Genomic DNA, 17,465 nt, shown 5'->3' on the forward strand with positions numbered 1-17,465 from the left:
CATGAGAAAGTATTTTGGATAATTCCTAATAAGATGTTCATGTTTTATTTTACATATACAGGGTGGCCATAAAGTTTGCGTGCGATTTAAAACTATTTTAAATTGTACACAAACTATTTTAAATTGCACACCCACTTCACGGCCACCCTGTATTTTGTGGAACAGACTGACCTACCCTTGCAACAGAGCGTAACCTTGACTCAAAAACAAAAACAAAGAGCGTGCCTTGACTCAAAAAAAAATAAAACCAAAACAAAATCTTTCTTCTTGTCAAAGTGACCAGAGCATGACCTTGACTCAAAAAAACAAAAACAAAACAAAATCTTTCTTCTTGTTAAAGTGAGGAGGATTTTTGTCAATGGTTAGAATGAACAGTTTCTTCTCAAGGGTTTCGTTCCACCATGGGCAGTATTTCCACAGGTACGTGATGTGTGTTGAGATGAAAATTATAATCTCGCCATATTTTGTGTATACATACACTATCTATACCTGAAATTCTTTAAGAGCTATAAAGGACTTTAAAAATTTGTTTTCTATTAACCAGCATGGCGGAGAATAAGAAAGCATTTGGGTCTGAAATTAAAAAATGCAGCTTTCTATATAAGAACGATTTTTCCTTTACTGTCATGTTTAAATATTTACCCAAAAATTTTATTGTAATGGTCAACAGTATGCACTAACCTCATTGTACTAGACTGTAGAAAATGACAGTACAATTATATGGATCTATGCTCCTAAGTATATATTTCATTGAAAATTATTTTTATCAACATTTTTTAAAATTAAAAAAAAATTTTTTAATAGGGACCTTATTTATTTATTTTTTTTTTGAGAGAGAGTCTCAAGCTATTGTGCTGGGTAGAGTGCCATGGAATCATAGCTCACAGCAACCTCAAATTCCTGGGCTCGAGCGATCCTCTTGCCTCAATTTTTTCTATTTTTAGTAGAGACAGTGTCTCAATTTTGCTCAGGCTGGTCTCGAACTTGTGAGCTCAAGCAATCCACCTGCCTTGGCCTCCCAGAGTGCTAGGATTACAGGTGTGAGCTACCACGCCTGGCTGACCTTACTTTTTTAAATTTCAAAATACTACAGGATGTACAAATGTTTTTGGTTGCATGTATCGATTTGTTATGCTTGAGTGAGGGTTATAAGCGTGCCCGCCACTCAGGAACAGTGTTCATTGTACCCGTTAGGTAGGTTTTTGCCCACCCCCTTCTTGATTTCCACTGAGTTTTATGTCCCTCTGTGCACAGGTGTGCTCATCGGTTAGTTCCAATTTAATAGTGAGTATATGCCACCCAATTATCAAAATAAGTGCCATAAATCTCCACATCACATTAAAGGTGTTGACCCAGGTTCATCAACAAAAGGGAAACTCACTATGAGAAATTTAAGGATTATTTGAATGTTATCTCAAACAAGCAAAAGCTTGGCCAAGCATTTGAAAAGGAAGATTTGTTCTATCAAGGACTTCTCAAATGTATTTGGCTATTTTAATGCTTAAAGAAAATGCCTCTAACATGGCCTTTATCACTTGGAGAGTTAATGTAAGACCAATGTTACCACCATCGCACATACAACGGCTTACTAGGAAAGCAAGCTGGATCTAAAATAAAAATTCATACTTTTAAGCAAAACAATTCAAAGACATTTATAAGGGATTTATTTTTAATTGCCCACACTTTTATTTTTATCAGATGACTGATTATTTTTACTTTGTAATGCACGAAAAAAAAGTTGAAAATGCAGGTATTATATAGTGAGTCAATTTCTTTTTCTTTGTAATTGCCACAAATTATGTGTCGGAGCCCACATTTAAAATCTCAGATGCTATAAACTTCAGGATGTGAACAGCTGGAGATGAAAGGCATATGCACCACTTTCTGCCAGAGAAGCCAGCGCCATAATTGCAGTTATTGTTTCCATTATGTGCCGTCAGTAGTTTCCTGCTTATGAAATGACTTCTGATGTCTGGTTCTAACCCCACGAGAGCACATGTAAATGATATATGTGAAAGCCCATCCTTGAACAGAAACAAATATTAATAGCATACTTTAAAAATGAGCTGTAGCCCAGTTAATATCTAGTCAGACGTGCTGTTATAATGGATGAAAAAGCTTACTCAAAGTGTAATAGGTTTTTGGGTAATGAATAGTCTCGATTCTAGAAAATTCTAGAATTTTCTAGCATCATACACATGTTCCAGTGCCCAGTGGCCCTAAAGGATAATAGCATTTGGGCCAGGTGCAGTGGCTCCCACCTGTAATCCAAGGCAGGTGGATCACCTGAGCTCAGGAGTTCGAGACCAGCCTGAGCAAGAACAAGATCCCATCTCTACTAAAAATAGAAAAACTAGCTAAGCTTTGTGAAGAGCCTGCAGTCCCAGGAGTTTAAGGTTGCTGTGAACTATGCTGCCACGGCACTCTACCCAGGGTGATAGAATGAGACTCTGTCTAAAAAAAAAGGCTTTGATTCTGATTCAAATTCATTCTGAGGGATGACAAATACATGCTTTGTTTCGAATATAGACTTCTAGAGAGCAGGATTCATTTTTTTTGTATGTTCCATACCACAATGATTATACTATAGTGCCAAGTTAAAACAAAGCATAGAAACCACCCTTACAGCACCAGCATGAGAATATTGTGGGCCAGGAGTGTACATTTCTGAAATGGGATTCTAATATGACATAAAAGGACTTCAAACCTCATATCCCACTGGGACTATTTACTGTTGAGCTCTCTTTCAAATGGAAGAAAACCAGAAAACAAACTAACAACAAGAACAAGACAAATAGGGTGGTGCCTGTAGCTCAGTGAGTACGGTGCCAGCCACATACACCGAGGGTGGCAGATTCGAGCCTAGCCTGGGCCTGCTAAACAATGACATCTACAACAAAAAACTAGCCAGGCGTTGTGGGGGGCGCCTGTAGTCCCAGCTACTTGGGAGGCTGTGGCAAGAGACTCGCTTAAGCCTAGGGTTTGAGGTTGCTGTGAGCTGTCACAGCACTCTACCAAGGGTGACAGAGTGACACTGTCAAAAAAAAAAAAAACAAGACAAATAAACCCCAAACCTTGGCTATATATTAAATATTAATGTGGAAATTCAGTGTGAAGGCTATTGCAAAAGATGCCTCCCTCTATCTGAAATGGCTTAAGGGCCCCTTGAGCCACCGACAGCTGTGGCTCAGAAAACGGAAGCTACAGCATGTATTACAATGATGCTATATTTGTGGAATTAATAAAATTGGGCGAAAATTTTATACTTTCTAGCTACAACTCATTTAGAAGAGTTTGAGTCAGTCTTAAATTTTAAAGTGGTTACAACTTTGCTCTTCAGCTAATCAGCTTCTGTCTGCAGCATGGGGACATTGCATTTTCAAACTGAGATACAAATTGTCCCTTTAAATGTTCTTAAAATCAATATACATAAAATTGCTCTTCTAGTGTTGGGAAAATACAAGAAGAATCTTCAAGGACTATGACACATCAGACTGCAAAAAATTTTCAGGAGCTATATATTATATACACTAGAAAAACTGCTTCTATAGACCAGCTCACTTAACATTCTGAGTATCTTGGTATTAAGAAAAAGAAAAGGATACAAGTTGATTATAGTTAAGAGATTCCAACGCATGTGAGTAATGTCCACAGAAAAAGTAGGTTATAAGGAAAAAGAGGTACAGCTGACAGGGATTCCTAGATTTAGGAAGATGTTTCAAATAAATACAAATGGTGATTTGGAGGCAATCATCCCAAGAAACATAAAACTATCCATTCAGCAAGCTGTAGAGTAGATCTTGTGCTAAAAATGTTTTACTGTTGTCTGTTGGTTAATTGCTTTGCAATGGAAGGCAATGGGACATTCCAAATACCTTTGTAACCAGCTTTGCTGTAGTGTCCTATTGCATGTTCCACCTAAGCTGAAATTGGGTTAAATAAAGAAACACACTTTCAGCAGGCTATTATTTATGTTCTAATGTTGTAGAACTGTCAATAAAGATAATGTTTGCTGGTTTAGGCAAGAACGGAGGTGTTTCATCTGTACAGGTGCTGCCCAAGGCTTGTGGCAGCAAGAAATTTGGTCACCTCATTTGTATGGTCCGTGACAGTGAGACACTGTGTCTTCCTGAGAGGCAATAATGGCTCTATTAAACAAAAGAGCTCTCCGGTCAAATCTGTGATTATATCCAACCGAAAAAAATGTGGTCATGACTTTAATTAATGATTTGGTTTAATAGCTGCTTCTCATGGACAGGAATTAGGTAAGGGTGCTCTTTGCAATAGTTAACACATAGAGTTAGTCAGCCTTTCTTAGTTATAGTTTCTGCCTTTGCAGAGAAATGACAGAGTGAAAGAAAGAAAAATACACCCGCATGTTAAAATCAAGAGAACTATTGGCTGATTTTACAATGGCTGAATGACGTATTTATCAGCCTGGTCATACTCAGCCACCAATGTCGGGTCCATAAGATTATGAAGTAGGGATTTCTGGGTAGTTCCCTTAGGAAGGGGTCCGAAAGGATAAGAGTAGCCTTGATTCCTCCAAGTGCTTTGTATCAATCCTGGATTCTGGTTACATTTTTAATTTTGTTGGGGGGAAATTTTGAGTTGTTTTGTTTGAAAACCTCTCAAGGGTACTTCAAAGAGCCTTCTAGAATACTTCTATTAATAATCCCAAAGACAAAAGAATTAAGAGCATTAGGAGTGTGGATAAAATTCAAGGCTATCAGTCAAAGCTATTTATAAACTGTAACATATGTTAACAAGTGAAAAGCAATGATTACTGAACTATCTGTACATTGTTTTAAGGTTAGTTTCAATAAAGCCAGGTTTAACTGCAACCAAAAAGAGAGAACAACAGAGGTCTACCAAGGCAAGTCATTAGTTAAGCAGCTGGGCTAGCCATGCAATGCACTTGGTCCCATATGGTAGGTAACTCCAATAGATCCCTATCAAAAGTCCAAACCAAAGGCATATTACTTGTTTCAGTCCCTGAATAGATTCACAATAGTGAGGCACTGAAGCAAGATGACATTAATTTAGCTAATATTATTGAGTACTTGCTATATGGCAGCCTCTGAAAATACAAAGAGAATCAAGACACAATATGGGATCTAAAGGATTTTGTAGCCTAGTGAGAGAATAAAAAAAATGTACTAATGAGTGACGAGAATAGGAAGGACCATTCCAGCAAGAGGGGATGTCAGAGCTGGATACTGGGGAACAAGACAGGGCAATACAATGAGTGGTTAAAACTTTCCTTTTCCTCTTTTGGGGACAGAGTCTCACACTGTGGCTCTGGGTAAAGTGCTGTGGTATCATCAAAGCTCACAGCAACCTCAAACTCTGGGGCTCAAGCAATCTTCTTGCTTCAGCTTCCTGAGAAGCTGGGACTATGGGCATCAGCTACAATGCCTGGCTAGTTTTTCTATTTTTAGTAGAGATGGGGTCTCATTTTTGCTCAGGCTGGTCTCAAACTCCTGAGCTCAGGCGATTCACCTGCCTCAGTCTCCCATAGTGCTAGGATTACCGTTGTGAGCCTCAGCACCTGGCCTGAACACTCCTTCAAGAAGGCGGCTGTGAGGCAGAAGAGAAAGCACCATTGCTAAAGGTCTTGTGGGGGTATTTTTCTACTTATTTTTTTTAAGATTTTAAAGCAATTTCTTCATATGTGTAGTTGAGCGGTGCAGAAGGAAACAAGAAGGGGGAGGGAAAGAGAGGGAATAAATGGTTGATGCAAAAAGATCATGGAGTAGATGAAAAAGAGCTGGACAGACACAAATAAGTATTAAATTTAAATCCTTTTGTGGCCTAAAAAATATTGAGATCTGTATGTTTTCTTTTGTGACCAATATTTCCAAAATGCAATTCAAAATGAGTTCTCAATAACCCTAAACATTTTGACTCAAAAGAGGTTTGCGTATTTCTAATTTATCAGTTCTAATCAATAAACACAAAACAATCTATTATTTTGAAGGAGACAAATGACATACTGAATGACATTAGATATGACTCTTGTAGATGTCATAAAATAATTTAAATAACCTTAATGTTACAGTTTTGCCAAACTCAGTTCAAGGACATTTCTGATTTTTCTCTAAGGAAGAATGGTTTTGAAGCTGAATCATAAATTACACATTGTACCCTGACAAAATTACCGTTTCATGACATTTGCATCAAATCCATTATCTCCTGTTCTGTTGCCTAGTTACCAGAAGTTCGAGGGGTTTTAGATGCTTACTGAAATTTCAAACAGAATTTCAGTTATGCAGTCTACAGAAAGGGAAATTTTTGTACACAACTGTTTACTTAAATTTGCAATGGAAATGTTTTTGCCTGCAAGGGTTCAGAATGGCTAAGTTTTAGAGAAGAGTGTACCAATCTTTAATGGTGGACATTTGACATTATAGATCAAGTCACACTAAATTCATACTAGTTTTACTTTTGTCTCAGTTTTACTATGGATGTGGAGAAGAGAAAATCTTTTTTCTTTTCTTTTTTTTTTTTTTGAGACAGAGTCTCACTTTGTCACCTTCTGCGCCATAGCTCAGAGCAACCTCAACCCTTGGGCTCAAGCAATCCTCTTGCCTCATCATCCCAGGTAGCTAGTGTTTAAGGTTCTAAATCTCTAAATCCTGCCTCATTTGTATATTTCTGCATATCTCATACACACACACACACACACGTACACATGCATCTTTATAGTAAGTACGCCTGCTTACCTGTTCCCATGCAAATACGTGTTGATTAAAATAATACTGAATTTGTTCATTTGCAATGTTAATGCACAGCTGCTCAAAGGAATTTTTTTTGAAATTTTCAAAGCCAAATATATCAAGAATGCCGATGCTCAGTTCATCACCATTCCCGCTAGAAGAATTAAAGAGGCATTATCATGAGTTATTTCCTGAAGAGATAATGTAAAGCAAGGAATCTTTGAGTTCCCATTCATGACTGAGCTAAGAAACCACTACCAGGACACACTCAGAGTGAAAAGCATACTTTTCCAAAAATACTGAGTGAAATTTTCTTAACTGAGAAAGATTTCTCTGTAGCACATAAAGAGAATGGAGGCAACATGGATTTTAATAAGTAAATGGACAATATTATCCTTATAGTGCAGAAGCCACGCCTATGCTCTTCCACACTAAGTCAAAAGAAATTTTTTTCCTTAAGCACAAAGTCGTAGCTATGAATGAATCAGAAATCATAGGAACAACCTGGTTAGCACTCAGAACACAGCAAAAATATATTCAATAAAAACTGTACCAGAAAAGCAAAAGTTCTACTAAAGAGCGTATTTAGTTAGTCTTTCATTTGAGGGGAATAATTTTTAAAATCTTACTAAAAAGATCTTAATTATTTTAAGGAATTGTTCTTTTTATTTTTGGATTATGTGCTCATAATGTTTTTGATATAGACAAATGGTAACCTGGAGAAAGATAAAAAGATATATGGATTTATCTTATAATTAAATACTTTAAAATACAATTATTACTATTTTATAGTTAAATAGTTCAAATACATTCCCCCCCCTACTGTCCCAGGTAGTCACTTCTTTTCACTAAAAGTTAGATACTTGGTCAAAAAATTTGCTCCTTCCCCAAGAGATATGTATATTGCAGAATTATTTTTTGTGAATTTAGAAGGGGAAAGTACAAAAGCTTCTCTTTTGTGTTTATCATCTAGGTTAGTCTAGATCATGCTTAGCACCGTGTAAGGAAGTGATTCGGAAATGTCAGCCAGTGACTGCATGCTGTGGGCTGAAGAATGCTGTCTCCATTTGGAGGTAACTGAATTCAGTTTATAGGACACTCTAAATATGTGCTGGGATGGACAAAAGGAAAGCTAATTCAGTATTTCTGAAAGTCCCTGTTTTGAATAGTGTAATCGTGGGCGGCGCCTGTGGCTCAAGGAGTGGGGCGCCGGTCCCATATGCCAGGTTCAAACCCAGCCCCACCCAAAAAAAACCACCAAAAAAAAAAAAAAAGAATAGTGTAATCGTATGCAGTTATGTGAGACAGATGTGTAGTTAAAAGTCAAGATTATTGACCAGGTGTGGTGTCTCATGTCTGTAACCTAGCACTCTTAGAGGGCCAGGTGGGTAGATTGCTTGAGCTCAGAAGTTCAAGACCAGCCTGAGCAAGAGCAAGAACTCAAGTCTATAAAAAATTAGAAAAAATCAGGCGTTATGGCAGGAACCTATAGTCCCAGCTACTAGGGAGGCTGAGGCAAGAGAATCGCTTGAGCCCAAGAGTTTGAGGACACAGTGAGATATGCTGACATCACTACACTGTAGCGTTGGGCAATAGAGTAAGACTCTGTCTCAAAAAATAAAACAAAATGAAATAAAAGTCAAAATTATTAGTCTTTTACAATCTCTTTGCCCCCACAGAGCCCCATAGAGAAATCTTTAGCTCACTGTGTAACAATGTATTAGCACCAGGAGGAGCCTTAGAAGTAAACTCAGGTCAGGGATTCATAAAGAGGGATGTGAATGGCTGTCAAGGTCTGGAATCACAATTGTGTGTAATATTTTGGTAGATATGTGTAAATATATCCATTTTTCTTATTTTGGAGTGGAGGACATAGTTTTCCAGATAGTATCCAAATCAAGGCTCCAAGATATCCACCAACAATTAAGACCACTGACTTGCCATTCAAAACATTTATTTAACAGTTGGGGAGGAAGAGACCCAGAAAAATACAGTAACATGCCTCCTGTGTGGATCTTGGTATAAATATATATATTTTTTTCTGGTATAAATCTTGACTGAATTGAACCAAACTATTTCAATTGGTCTTGATTTCAATTTTTAAAATTTCTGTTAAAAAAGTTAAAATCTAAGATTTGGATAGTTTTCATTAGTATATGGAAAGGAAAGTTACCATTTTGCAGATAGGCTATCGTGAAATTTTCAGTAGGTCATCCTTCTGGGTACAATTTAGTGTCAAACATGCAGATGATAATTAACAAAACGAGATAAAATCTCTAAATAGCTTGCTTACATTCATGTGGAATATACAAATAATGAAAACTTTCTAAATATTTCTCTTTTCATGTGAATGCTTGACATCAGATAGATGGCCACACATGAACAAACAAAGCCATTTTGACCATTAAGTCATAATGTGAAAATTGGACCGTGATTTGCAGACTCAGCTGTGGCAGGGTACAGTTCAGAAGGGAGGTATAGAGAAGCAATTTTGAGGGACACAGAGTTAAGATCCTGGAGGAATAATGAATAATCTCTAGTTGTACTGGATAATATTAAGGCATAGTATGCATTTTTTGAAACAATGGTTGCTTGTGTACTTCAAATGTGTATAAAATGGTCTTTTGTGCTTTGTACATTGTTGTGAGTGAAGTGATCTTAATTAAGGTAGGCATCCATCTGGCTTATCCACATGTAAAATTTCTAACGATTATATAATTTATGGCAGAATAAAACTTTAGGTGTAAGTATAAGGACTTGTATCTATGTACAATCCTTGGTATGTAGCGAGCACTCAGTCAATGCTGGCTGTGGTTTCCTTTGTCTCTAAGATGAGGTACCAGGATGTAGCACTATAGTCAAATAACATTAATCCTCACATTCAGGTTCTGCCATTTACTAATATCTACCATTATGTACTGCATTTCTGAACTGAGTTTCATCAGAGGTCATGACCTCCAGGGCTATAGTGAGAGCTAAAATATGAAAAGAAAGATTTCCTTTACCTCAAAGATTTCATTTAAGAATAAAACCCCCAAAACTGATGAATTGATGTTTTATACCGAATAAAATGGTATTTACTTAACAGTGTAATTTCTAATTGAAAGAACATAGTAACTGAAAGTGAGATGTGACATTTCAAAATTCACTTTCTATTGTGTGTATTCATGTTGCTATAGCTTTAATGCTGAAGCAATTAGTAAAGTTTATAGTTATGTGGCATGAGGTGGTGCTATTAGGAAATGAAGTGTATCTACTGAACTATAACTTTGATAATTAAACTATACCAAATGCAAACATATTCAAAGGGACTTACACAAATCAATCAATGAGAAAATAGATTTACATCTCTGACACTAGGGGAAAAATTTTGTATAAAACCTTTTACCTTGGCGATGAGTCGTACTTCAACAAACTGTTAATGTGATTGACAATCCAGCTGAAAAGATGTCCATATAATGTCTTGGCCATGGCATCTCTGACATCAGTGGCTTTTTCGACAGTATTGGGTCGTATAATTGTTTCTCCTCTTGTGACCACACAGTGGGAGGTGAGAGCTTCTTGGAGCTCATCTGCCTGAATGCAAAGCAAAGAAGCAGCTGAAAAGTAAATAGATGCATGATTAGAAGAAATTATTAGAAGAAATTAAAAGATGCACGAAAATGTCTTAACTTACCTTCTTCAAATGATAAGAAATAAACATGTGAAGATTTTGTAATGTAAACATAAATGATGATTCAATATAAGTCCTGTGTCTCTTCTGGATCATTTTTTCTCTACTTATCTCCAGTGGTCAGAATGAAATTTCTGCTTAATATAATACAGAGTATCGATAAAGTTCATTTTATTTAAAATAATTGTCTATTTTAAATTGCATATGAACTTTATGGATACCCTGTATATCATAGCCTAAACCAAATTGGCTGACAGAGTGAAACAGGTGAACGTGTGAGTTGTTGTTTATGTGATGACAAACATAATTTCACTGAATTATGGTAAATACAGTAGAATCTCCCTAGTTGACCACCTCCCTACATTGACTGCCTCCTTAAGTTGACCAAAATTCCATAGACTGGACATGCATCACATGTACATATCCGAACAGTAGGTCTAGTTCCTTATGTTGATTACCTCCATATGTTGACTAGTTTGCTCCAGTCCTTTGGGTGGTCAACTTCAAGAGGTTCTACTATAATTTGAAAACATAATGAATACATTTGGCTTGATTTGGATACTATCATATAGAGTTTTCAAACTATAAAAATTAATCAGATGGTTACTTAGACTGCAACGTAAACAACTGTTATGTGATGTACTTTCCAAAAAAGAGCATAAACCTACCTTAACTTTCATGTACCCCTATTATCCTGGCTTCATATTTCAATTAATAAATTTTGTTACAACTTGATCCTGGAACAAACATACACTTAGCATTTAATACTAATTACATTTCATGGGGAATTGAAAATTAGTAACACTCAGTGAACAAACTCATTTTTCAAATGTAATAAACATCTTTAACCAAAAGTATTTCATGACAGATAGGCTAACTTTTCCAAATTGATTATTCTCTTTTTAAAATATTTTGACCATGGGGAGAAGGAGCAAGATGGCGGCTGAGTAATAGCCTCTTTGCAAATGGGCACTGTGAGATTGAGGAGAGAAGACTCCAGGCTTGGGGGATGCAGGGAGACAGCAAGAGAATTCTGGACCCCAGGAGGAGAACAAAAGCAGTGGAGAAGTGGCAAGTTGTTGTGATCGGTCTGAGGCTGCCATAGCTGTAACTGTAACAGCAGCAAGATTGCAGACAGGGAAGGCCTTCCCTATGGGTTGTTTTGTTTTTTTAGACTTGGGAACTTGGTTGAATTACTTTGGGAGAACTTCTGTGAGAGTACAGGTGACTTTAAGCATTGTCCAGTGTCCAGGACTGAGCCAATGGGCTGGAATGGAGCTAACATTGTTCAGCTGTGGGCTGTGGGTGCAGCCACTGTGGGAGAACTACCCCTGAAGGCTCCACTCTCAGGGTCACAGAGTGAAGCCTGGGGTGGGAGGCCTTGGGCTAGTGATCTAGTAACTATGAGCAGTGCCAAAGGTCAGGACCAAGACGCCAGTGAAGAGTGGAGCTTTCAGTGTTTGTCAGTAGGAGGGCTGCCTTGCAGCCTTGGCCCTCAGGGGCATAGAGTGAGGCCTGTTTTGCCGCACTGGATAAGTGGGAGAGATCCCAGCTACAAGTGCTTTCTTGGGAAAGCCTCTGCTTAGCCAAGGTTAACGGTTTAAAGTGTCTTTTAAGTGGGCTGAGGGGAGATTCAGGCTCTCAACCCTGCGGGATTTGAGGGCAGAGAAATCAGCAGAGGTCTCCAATCTCCATCTCATACATCAGATGGTGTATCAGAAGTGTGATTAGCATCTCATATGCCAGAAGATCACCTGTTGCCCAGACAATATTCAGCAAGATATTTATACTGCTTTGTTTTTGGTTTGGGTTTTTTTTTGTTTTAATTTCAACATTTTTCCCCCTGGATTTTTCGTTTTCTTTTCTTTCTTTCTTTTTTTTAATTTCTTCATTTTTCTAGGTGAAATATAATTTTCCATTGTTGCCTTCTTTAATAACAAGAACTTCATTTTTTGCTACTGTTTCTGCCCCTGTCATTTGGGTTTTCCCCCAATTTTATCCTTTAAGGTTTTCTGTTTGTTTGTTTTGGTTTGATTTATAGTATTTATGTCTTTCCTCTCTATTTGGCAGAGGTGGGTACCATATCTACTCAGGCTGGCAAAGAACTGCTGACCTCAAGGGAACAACCCAACCCAGCAACCCAGAGGTTGGGGGTTTTTAAGGTGTGGGTCAAAGTACGCTACTGTACACCTTTATTACTCCTCCCTCTTTCTTTGCCTCTCTTCTTTTTTGTCAATATTCCCTTTTACTCATCCCCTCTCCTTTCTCTCTCTCTTTTTTTCCCCTTCTTGCTCTTTAATCTTCTCATTCTTTTAGTCCTGTACCAAAAGGACTCATTGAAACCTTAGGCCAGAGGCACAGTAACTTAAAGAGCAAGAGGAAATGAAAGGAAAATTAGGGCAAGGAAACAGATAAAAGAAAACACTCATGAGGAAGAATCAGCAGAAAAATCCTGGCAACATGAAAAACCAGTCCAGAGCAACCCCCCCAGGGGACCGTGAGGTAGCTACTGCAGAGGATTTCACCTATAAAGAAATGTTAGAAATGACAGAAGAGGAATTTAAAATACAGATGATGAAAACAGTGAAGGAAATTGCTGAGAAAGTGGAAAATAACAAAAAACTATGAAGGAAATTGCTGAGAAAGTGGAAAATAACCAAAAAGAAATCCAGAAACAGAATCAAATAAGAGATGAACAATGTGAAGAATATAGAAAGGATATAGCAGAGCTGAAGGAATTGAAGCAATTAGAGAACTTAAAGATGCAATAGAAAGTATCAACAACAGATTAGACCATGCAGAAGGAAGAATCTCAGAGGTAGAGGACAAAGCTCTTGAGATATCTCAGATAGTTAAAGAGGCAGAAAAAAAGATACAGAAAGCAGAATGTTCACTGACAGAATTATGGGACTTTATAAAGCATTCAAACATATGAGTTATAGGTATCCCAGAAGGGGAAGCAGAATGCCCCAGGGGAAGAGAAGCCATACTAGAGAATATTTAAATGAAAATTTCCCAAATATCACCAAAGATTCTGACACTCCTTTCAGAGGGATATCGGACCCCAGGTTGCCTCAACTCAAATAGTTTCTCCAAGACACATTGAGATGAACCTGTCCAAAGTCAAGACAAAAGAAAAGATTCTGCAAGCTGCCAGGAGTAAGTGCCAATTGACCTACAGGGGCAAATCCATCTGGGTGACTGCAGACTTCTTCTAAGCCAAAAGACAATGGTCATCTACCTTTAATCTACTTAAACAAAACAATTTCCAGACCAGAATTCTATATCCTGCTAAGTTAAGCTTTACAATTGACAGAGAAATCAAATCTTTTACTGATAAGCAAACTTGAGGAAATTTGCCACAACAAGACCAGCTCTACAGGAAATACTTCAACCTGTTCTACACACTGACCATCAAAATGGGCCATCAGCAAAGTAAGCACCCAGAAATTAAAGGACAGAACCTAGCTTCCACAATGATGCAAAAGAGAAACTAAGCAGGGTGGTGCCTATGGCTCAAAGGAGTAGGTTACTGGCCCATATGCTGGAAGTGGTAGGTTCAAATCCATCCCTGGCCAAAAACTGCAAAAAATAAATAAATAAATAAATAAATAAAATTAAAAAAAATAAAAACGAGAGAGAAACTAAGCAATAGACTTTCATAAAATAAGATGAATAGAATGCTATTCATTAACACTTATCAATTATCTCAATAAATGTTAATGGCTTGAATTCCCCACTGAAGAAGCATAGATTAGCTGATGGATTAAAAACCCAAGACATTCATTTGCTGTCTGCAGGAAATACACCTAGCCTCAAAATACAAATTAAAACTCAAAGTTAAAGGTTGGAAGACAATTTTTCAGGCAAATGGAATTCAGAAGAAAAGAGGGGTTGCAATCTTATTTTTAGATGCAAGTGGATTTAAAGCAACTAAAGTCAAAAAAGACGAAGATGGACACTTCATATTGGTCAAGAGAAAAATACAACAAGAAGACATTTCAATTCTAAATGATTATGCACCCAACTTAAATGCTCTCAGATTCTTGAAACAGACCTTACTCAGTTTGAGCAATATGATATCCTATAACACCATAAGAACAGGGGACTTTAACACTTCTCTTACAGAGCTGGACAGATTCTCTAAACAGAAATTAAACAGGGATATAAGGGACTTAAATGAGACCCTAGAACAATTGTGCTTGATAGACATATATAGAATACTCCATCCCAAAGATAAAGAATATACATTTTTCTCATCACCCCATGGAACATTCTCCAAAATTGATCATATCTTAGGACACAAAACAAACATCAACAAAAATCAAAAGTATTGAAATTTTACCTTGTATCTTCTCAGACCACAAGGCACTAAAGGTGGAACTCAACTCCAACAAAAACGTTCAACCCCACACAAAGGCATTGAAATTAAATAATGCTGAATGACAGTTGGGTGCAGGCAGAAATAAAGAGGAAATCATTAACTTCCTTGAGCATAACAACAATGAAGACACAAGCTACCAAAACCTGTGGGACACAGCAAAAACAGTCGTGACAGGAAATTTTATCGCTTTATATGCCTGCATCTGAAAAAGAGAAAGAGAGAGCATCAACAAACTCACAAGCCATCTTATGGAATTGGAAAAAGAAGAACAAACTAAGCCTAAAACCAGGAGAAGAAAAGAAATGTCCAAAATTAAGTCAGAGATTAATGAAATTGAAAACAAAAGAATGATTCAGAAAATTAATAAAACAAGTTGTTTTTTTGAAAAAATAAAATAAACCTTTGGCCAGACTAACTACAAATAGTAAAGTAAAATCTCTAGTAACCTCAATCAGAAATGATAATGGGGAAATCACAACAGATGCCACAGAGATACAAGAAATTATCTCTGAATACTACAAGAAACTCTATGCCCCAAAATTTGATAATGTGAAGGAAATGGCTCAGTATTTGGAATCACACCCTCTCCCTAGACTTAGCCAGGAAGAAATAGATCTCCTGAACAGACCAATTTCAAGCGCTGAGATCAAAGAAACAATAAAAAATCTCCAACAAAAAAATGCCCTGGTCTGATGGCTTCATATCAGAATTCTATCAAACTTTCAAAGAAGAACTTATTCCCATACTGCAGAAATTATTCCAAAAAATTGAGGAGGAAGGATTCTTCCCCAACATGTTCTATGACGCAAACATCACCCTGATACCAACACCAGGAAAAGACCCAACTAAAAAGGAGAATTTCAGACTAATTTCACAAATGACTATAGACGCAAAAATTCTCAATAAAATCCTAGCCAATAAATTATAGCTTATTATCAAAAAAGTCATACATCATGATCATTTCATCTCAGGGATGCAAGGCTGGTTTAACATACACAAGTCCATAAATGTTATTCACCATATCAACAGAAGCAAAAACAATGATCATATGATCCTCTCAATAGATACAGAAAAAGCATTCAATAAAATCCAGCATCCATTTTTAATTAGAACACTGAAGAGTATAGGCATAGGTGGCACATTTATTAAACTGATCGAAGCCATTCATGACATACCCACAGCTAATGTCAAACTGAATGTAATAAAACTGAAAGCTTTTCCACTTAGAACTGGAACCAAAGTTGTCCTCGGTCGCCACTGCTATTCAGCATAGTGCTAGAAGTTCCAGCCAATACAATGAGGCAAGAGAAGGAAATAAAGGGCATCCAAATGGGAGCAGAGGAGGTCAAACTCTCACTCTTTGCTGACGATATGATCTTATACTTAAAGAACTCCAAAGACTCAACCACAAGACTCCTGGAAATCATCAAAAAATACATTAATGTCTCAAGATATAAAATCAATGTCCACAAGTCAGTAGCCTTTGTATATGCCAATAACAGCTAAGATGAGAGGCTAATTAAGGACACAGCACCCTTCATTATAGCTTCAAAGAAAGTGAAATACCTAGGAATATACTTAACAAAAGAGGTGAAGGACCTCAATAAGGAAACCTATGAAACCCTAAGAAAAGAAATAGCACAGGATATTAACAAATGGAAGAACATACCATGCTCATCCATTGGCTGAGAAGAATCAACATTGTTAAAATGTCTATACTTCCCAAAGCAATCTACAGATTCAATGCCAACCCTATTAAAATACCAACAATGTATTTTCAAGACTTGGAAAAAATAATTCTTCATTTTGTATGGAACCACAAAAAATCCATATAGCTAAGGCAGTTCTTAGTAATAAAAACAAAGCTGGGGGCATCAGCCTACCAGACTTTAGGCTGTACTACAAGCCCATAGTGGTCAAAACAGTATGGTATTGGCACAAAAAAAAGAGACAAAGACATTTGGAATTGAATAGAAAACCAGGAAATGAAACTAACATCTTACAGCCACCTAATCTTCAATCAACCAAACAAGAACATACACTGGGGGAAAGAATCCCTATTCAAGAAATGGTGCTGGGAGAACTGGATATCCACATGTAAAAGACTGAAACTGGACCCACACCTTTCTCTACTCACAAAAATTGATTCAAGATGGATAAAAGACCTAAATTTAAGGCATAAAATGATAGAAATCCTCAAAGAAAGCATAAGAAAAACACCTGAAGGTTTTGGCCTGGGGAAAGACTTTATGAAGAAGACTTCCACGGCAATTGCAACAACAAAAATAAACAAATGGGACTTAATTAAACCGAGAAGCTTCTGTACAGTTAATTAAACTGAAAAGCTTCTGTACAATAACCAATGCAAATAGACAACCTACATAATGGGAAATAATATTTGCATATTTTGAATCAGACAAAAGCTTGATAACTAGGATCTATAGAGAACTCAAATTAATCCACATGAAAAAAGCCAACAATCCCATATATCAATGGGCAAGAGAGATGAATAGAACCTTCTCTAAAGAAGACAGATGAATGGCTAGCAAACATATGAAAAAATGCTCATCATTCCTAATTATTAGAGAAATGCAAATCAAAACCACCCTGAGATACCTTCTAACCCCAGTGAGAATGGCCCACATCACAAAAACTCAAAACTGCAGATGCCAGCATGGATGTGTAGAGA

General features: G+C 37.1%; 1 protein-coding gene across 1 annotated transcript in view; it reads right to left on the bottom strand.

The window, feature by feature from the left end:
• The window catches only part of MYO3A (myosin IIIA), a 206,224-nt gene that overhangs the window by 81,290 nt on the left and 107,469 nt on the right, over positions 1-17,465 (bottom strand). Inside the window, exons 17-18 of the mRNA XM_053572763.1 lie at positions 10,108-10,318; positions 6,726-6,873 (exon numbers count right to left, since the gene is read on the bottom strand). Coding sequence (XP_053428738.1) covers positions 6,726-6,873; positions 10,108-10,318 — 359 coding nt within the window. The remainder of the gene's footprint in view (positions 1-6,725; positions 6,874-10,107; positions 10,319-17,465) is intronic.

The sequence above is a fragment of the Nycticebus coucang genome, chromosome 20 (genome assembly GCF_027406575.1).
Source record: "Nycticebus coucang isolate mNycCou1 chromosome 20, mNycCou1.pri, whole genome shotgun sequence".
Lineage (NCBI taxonomy): Eukaryota > Metazoa > Chordata > Mammalia > Primates > Lorisidae > Nycticebus > Nycticebus coucang.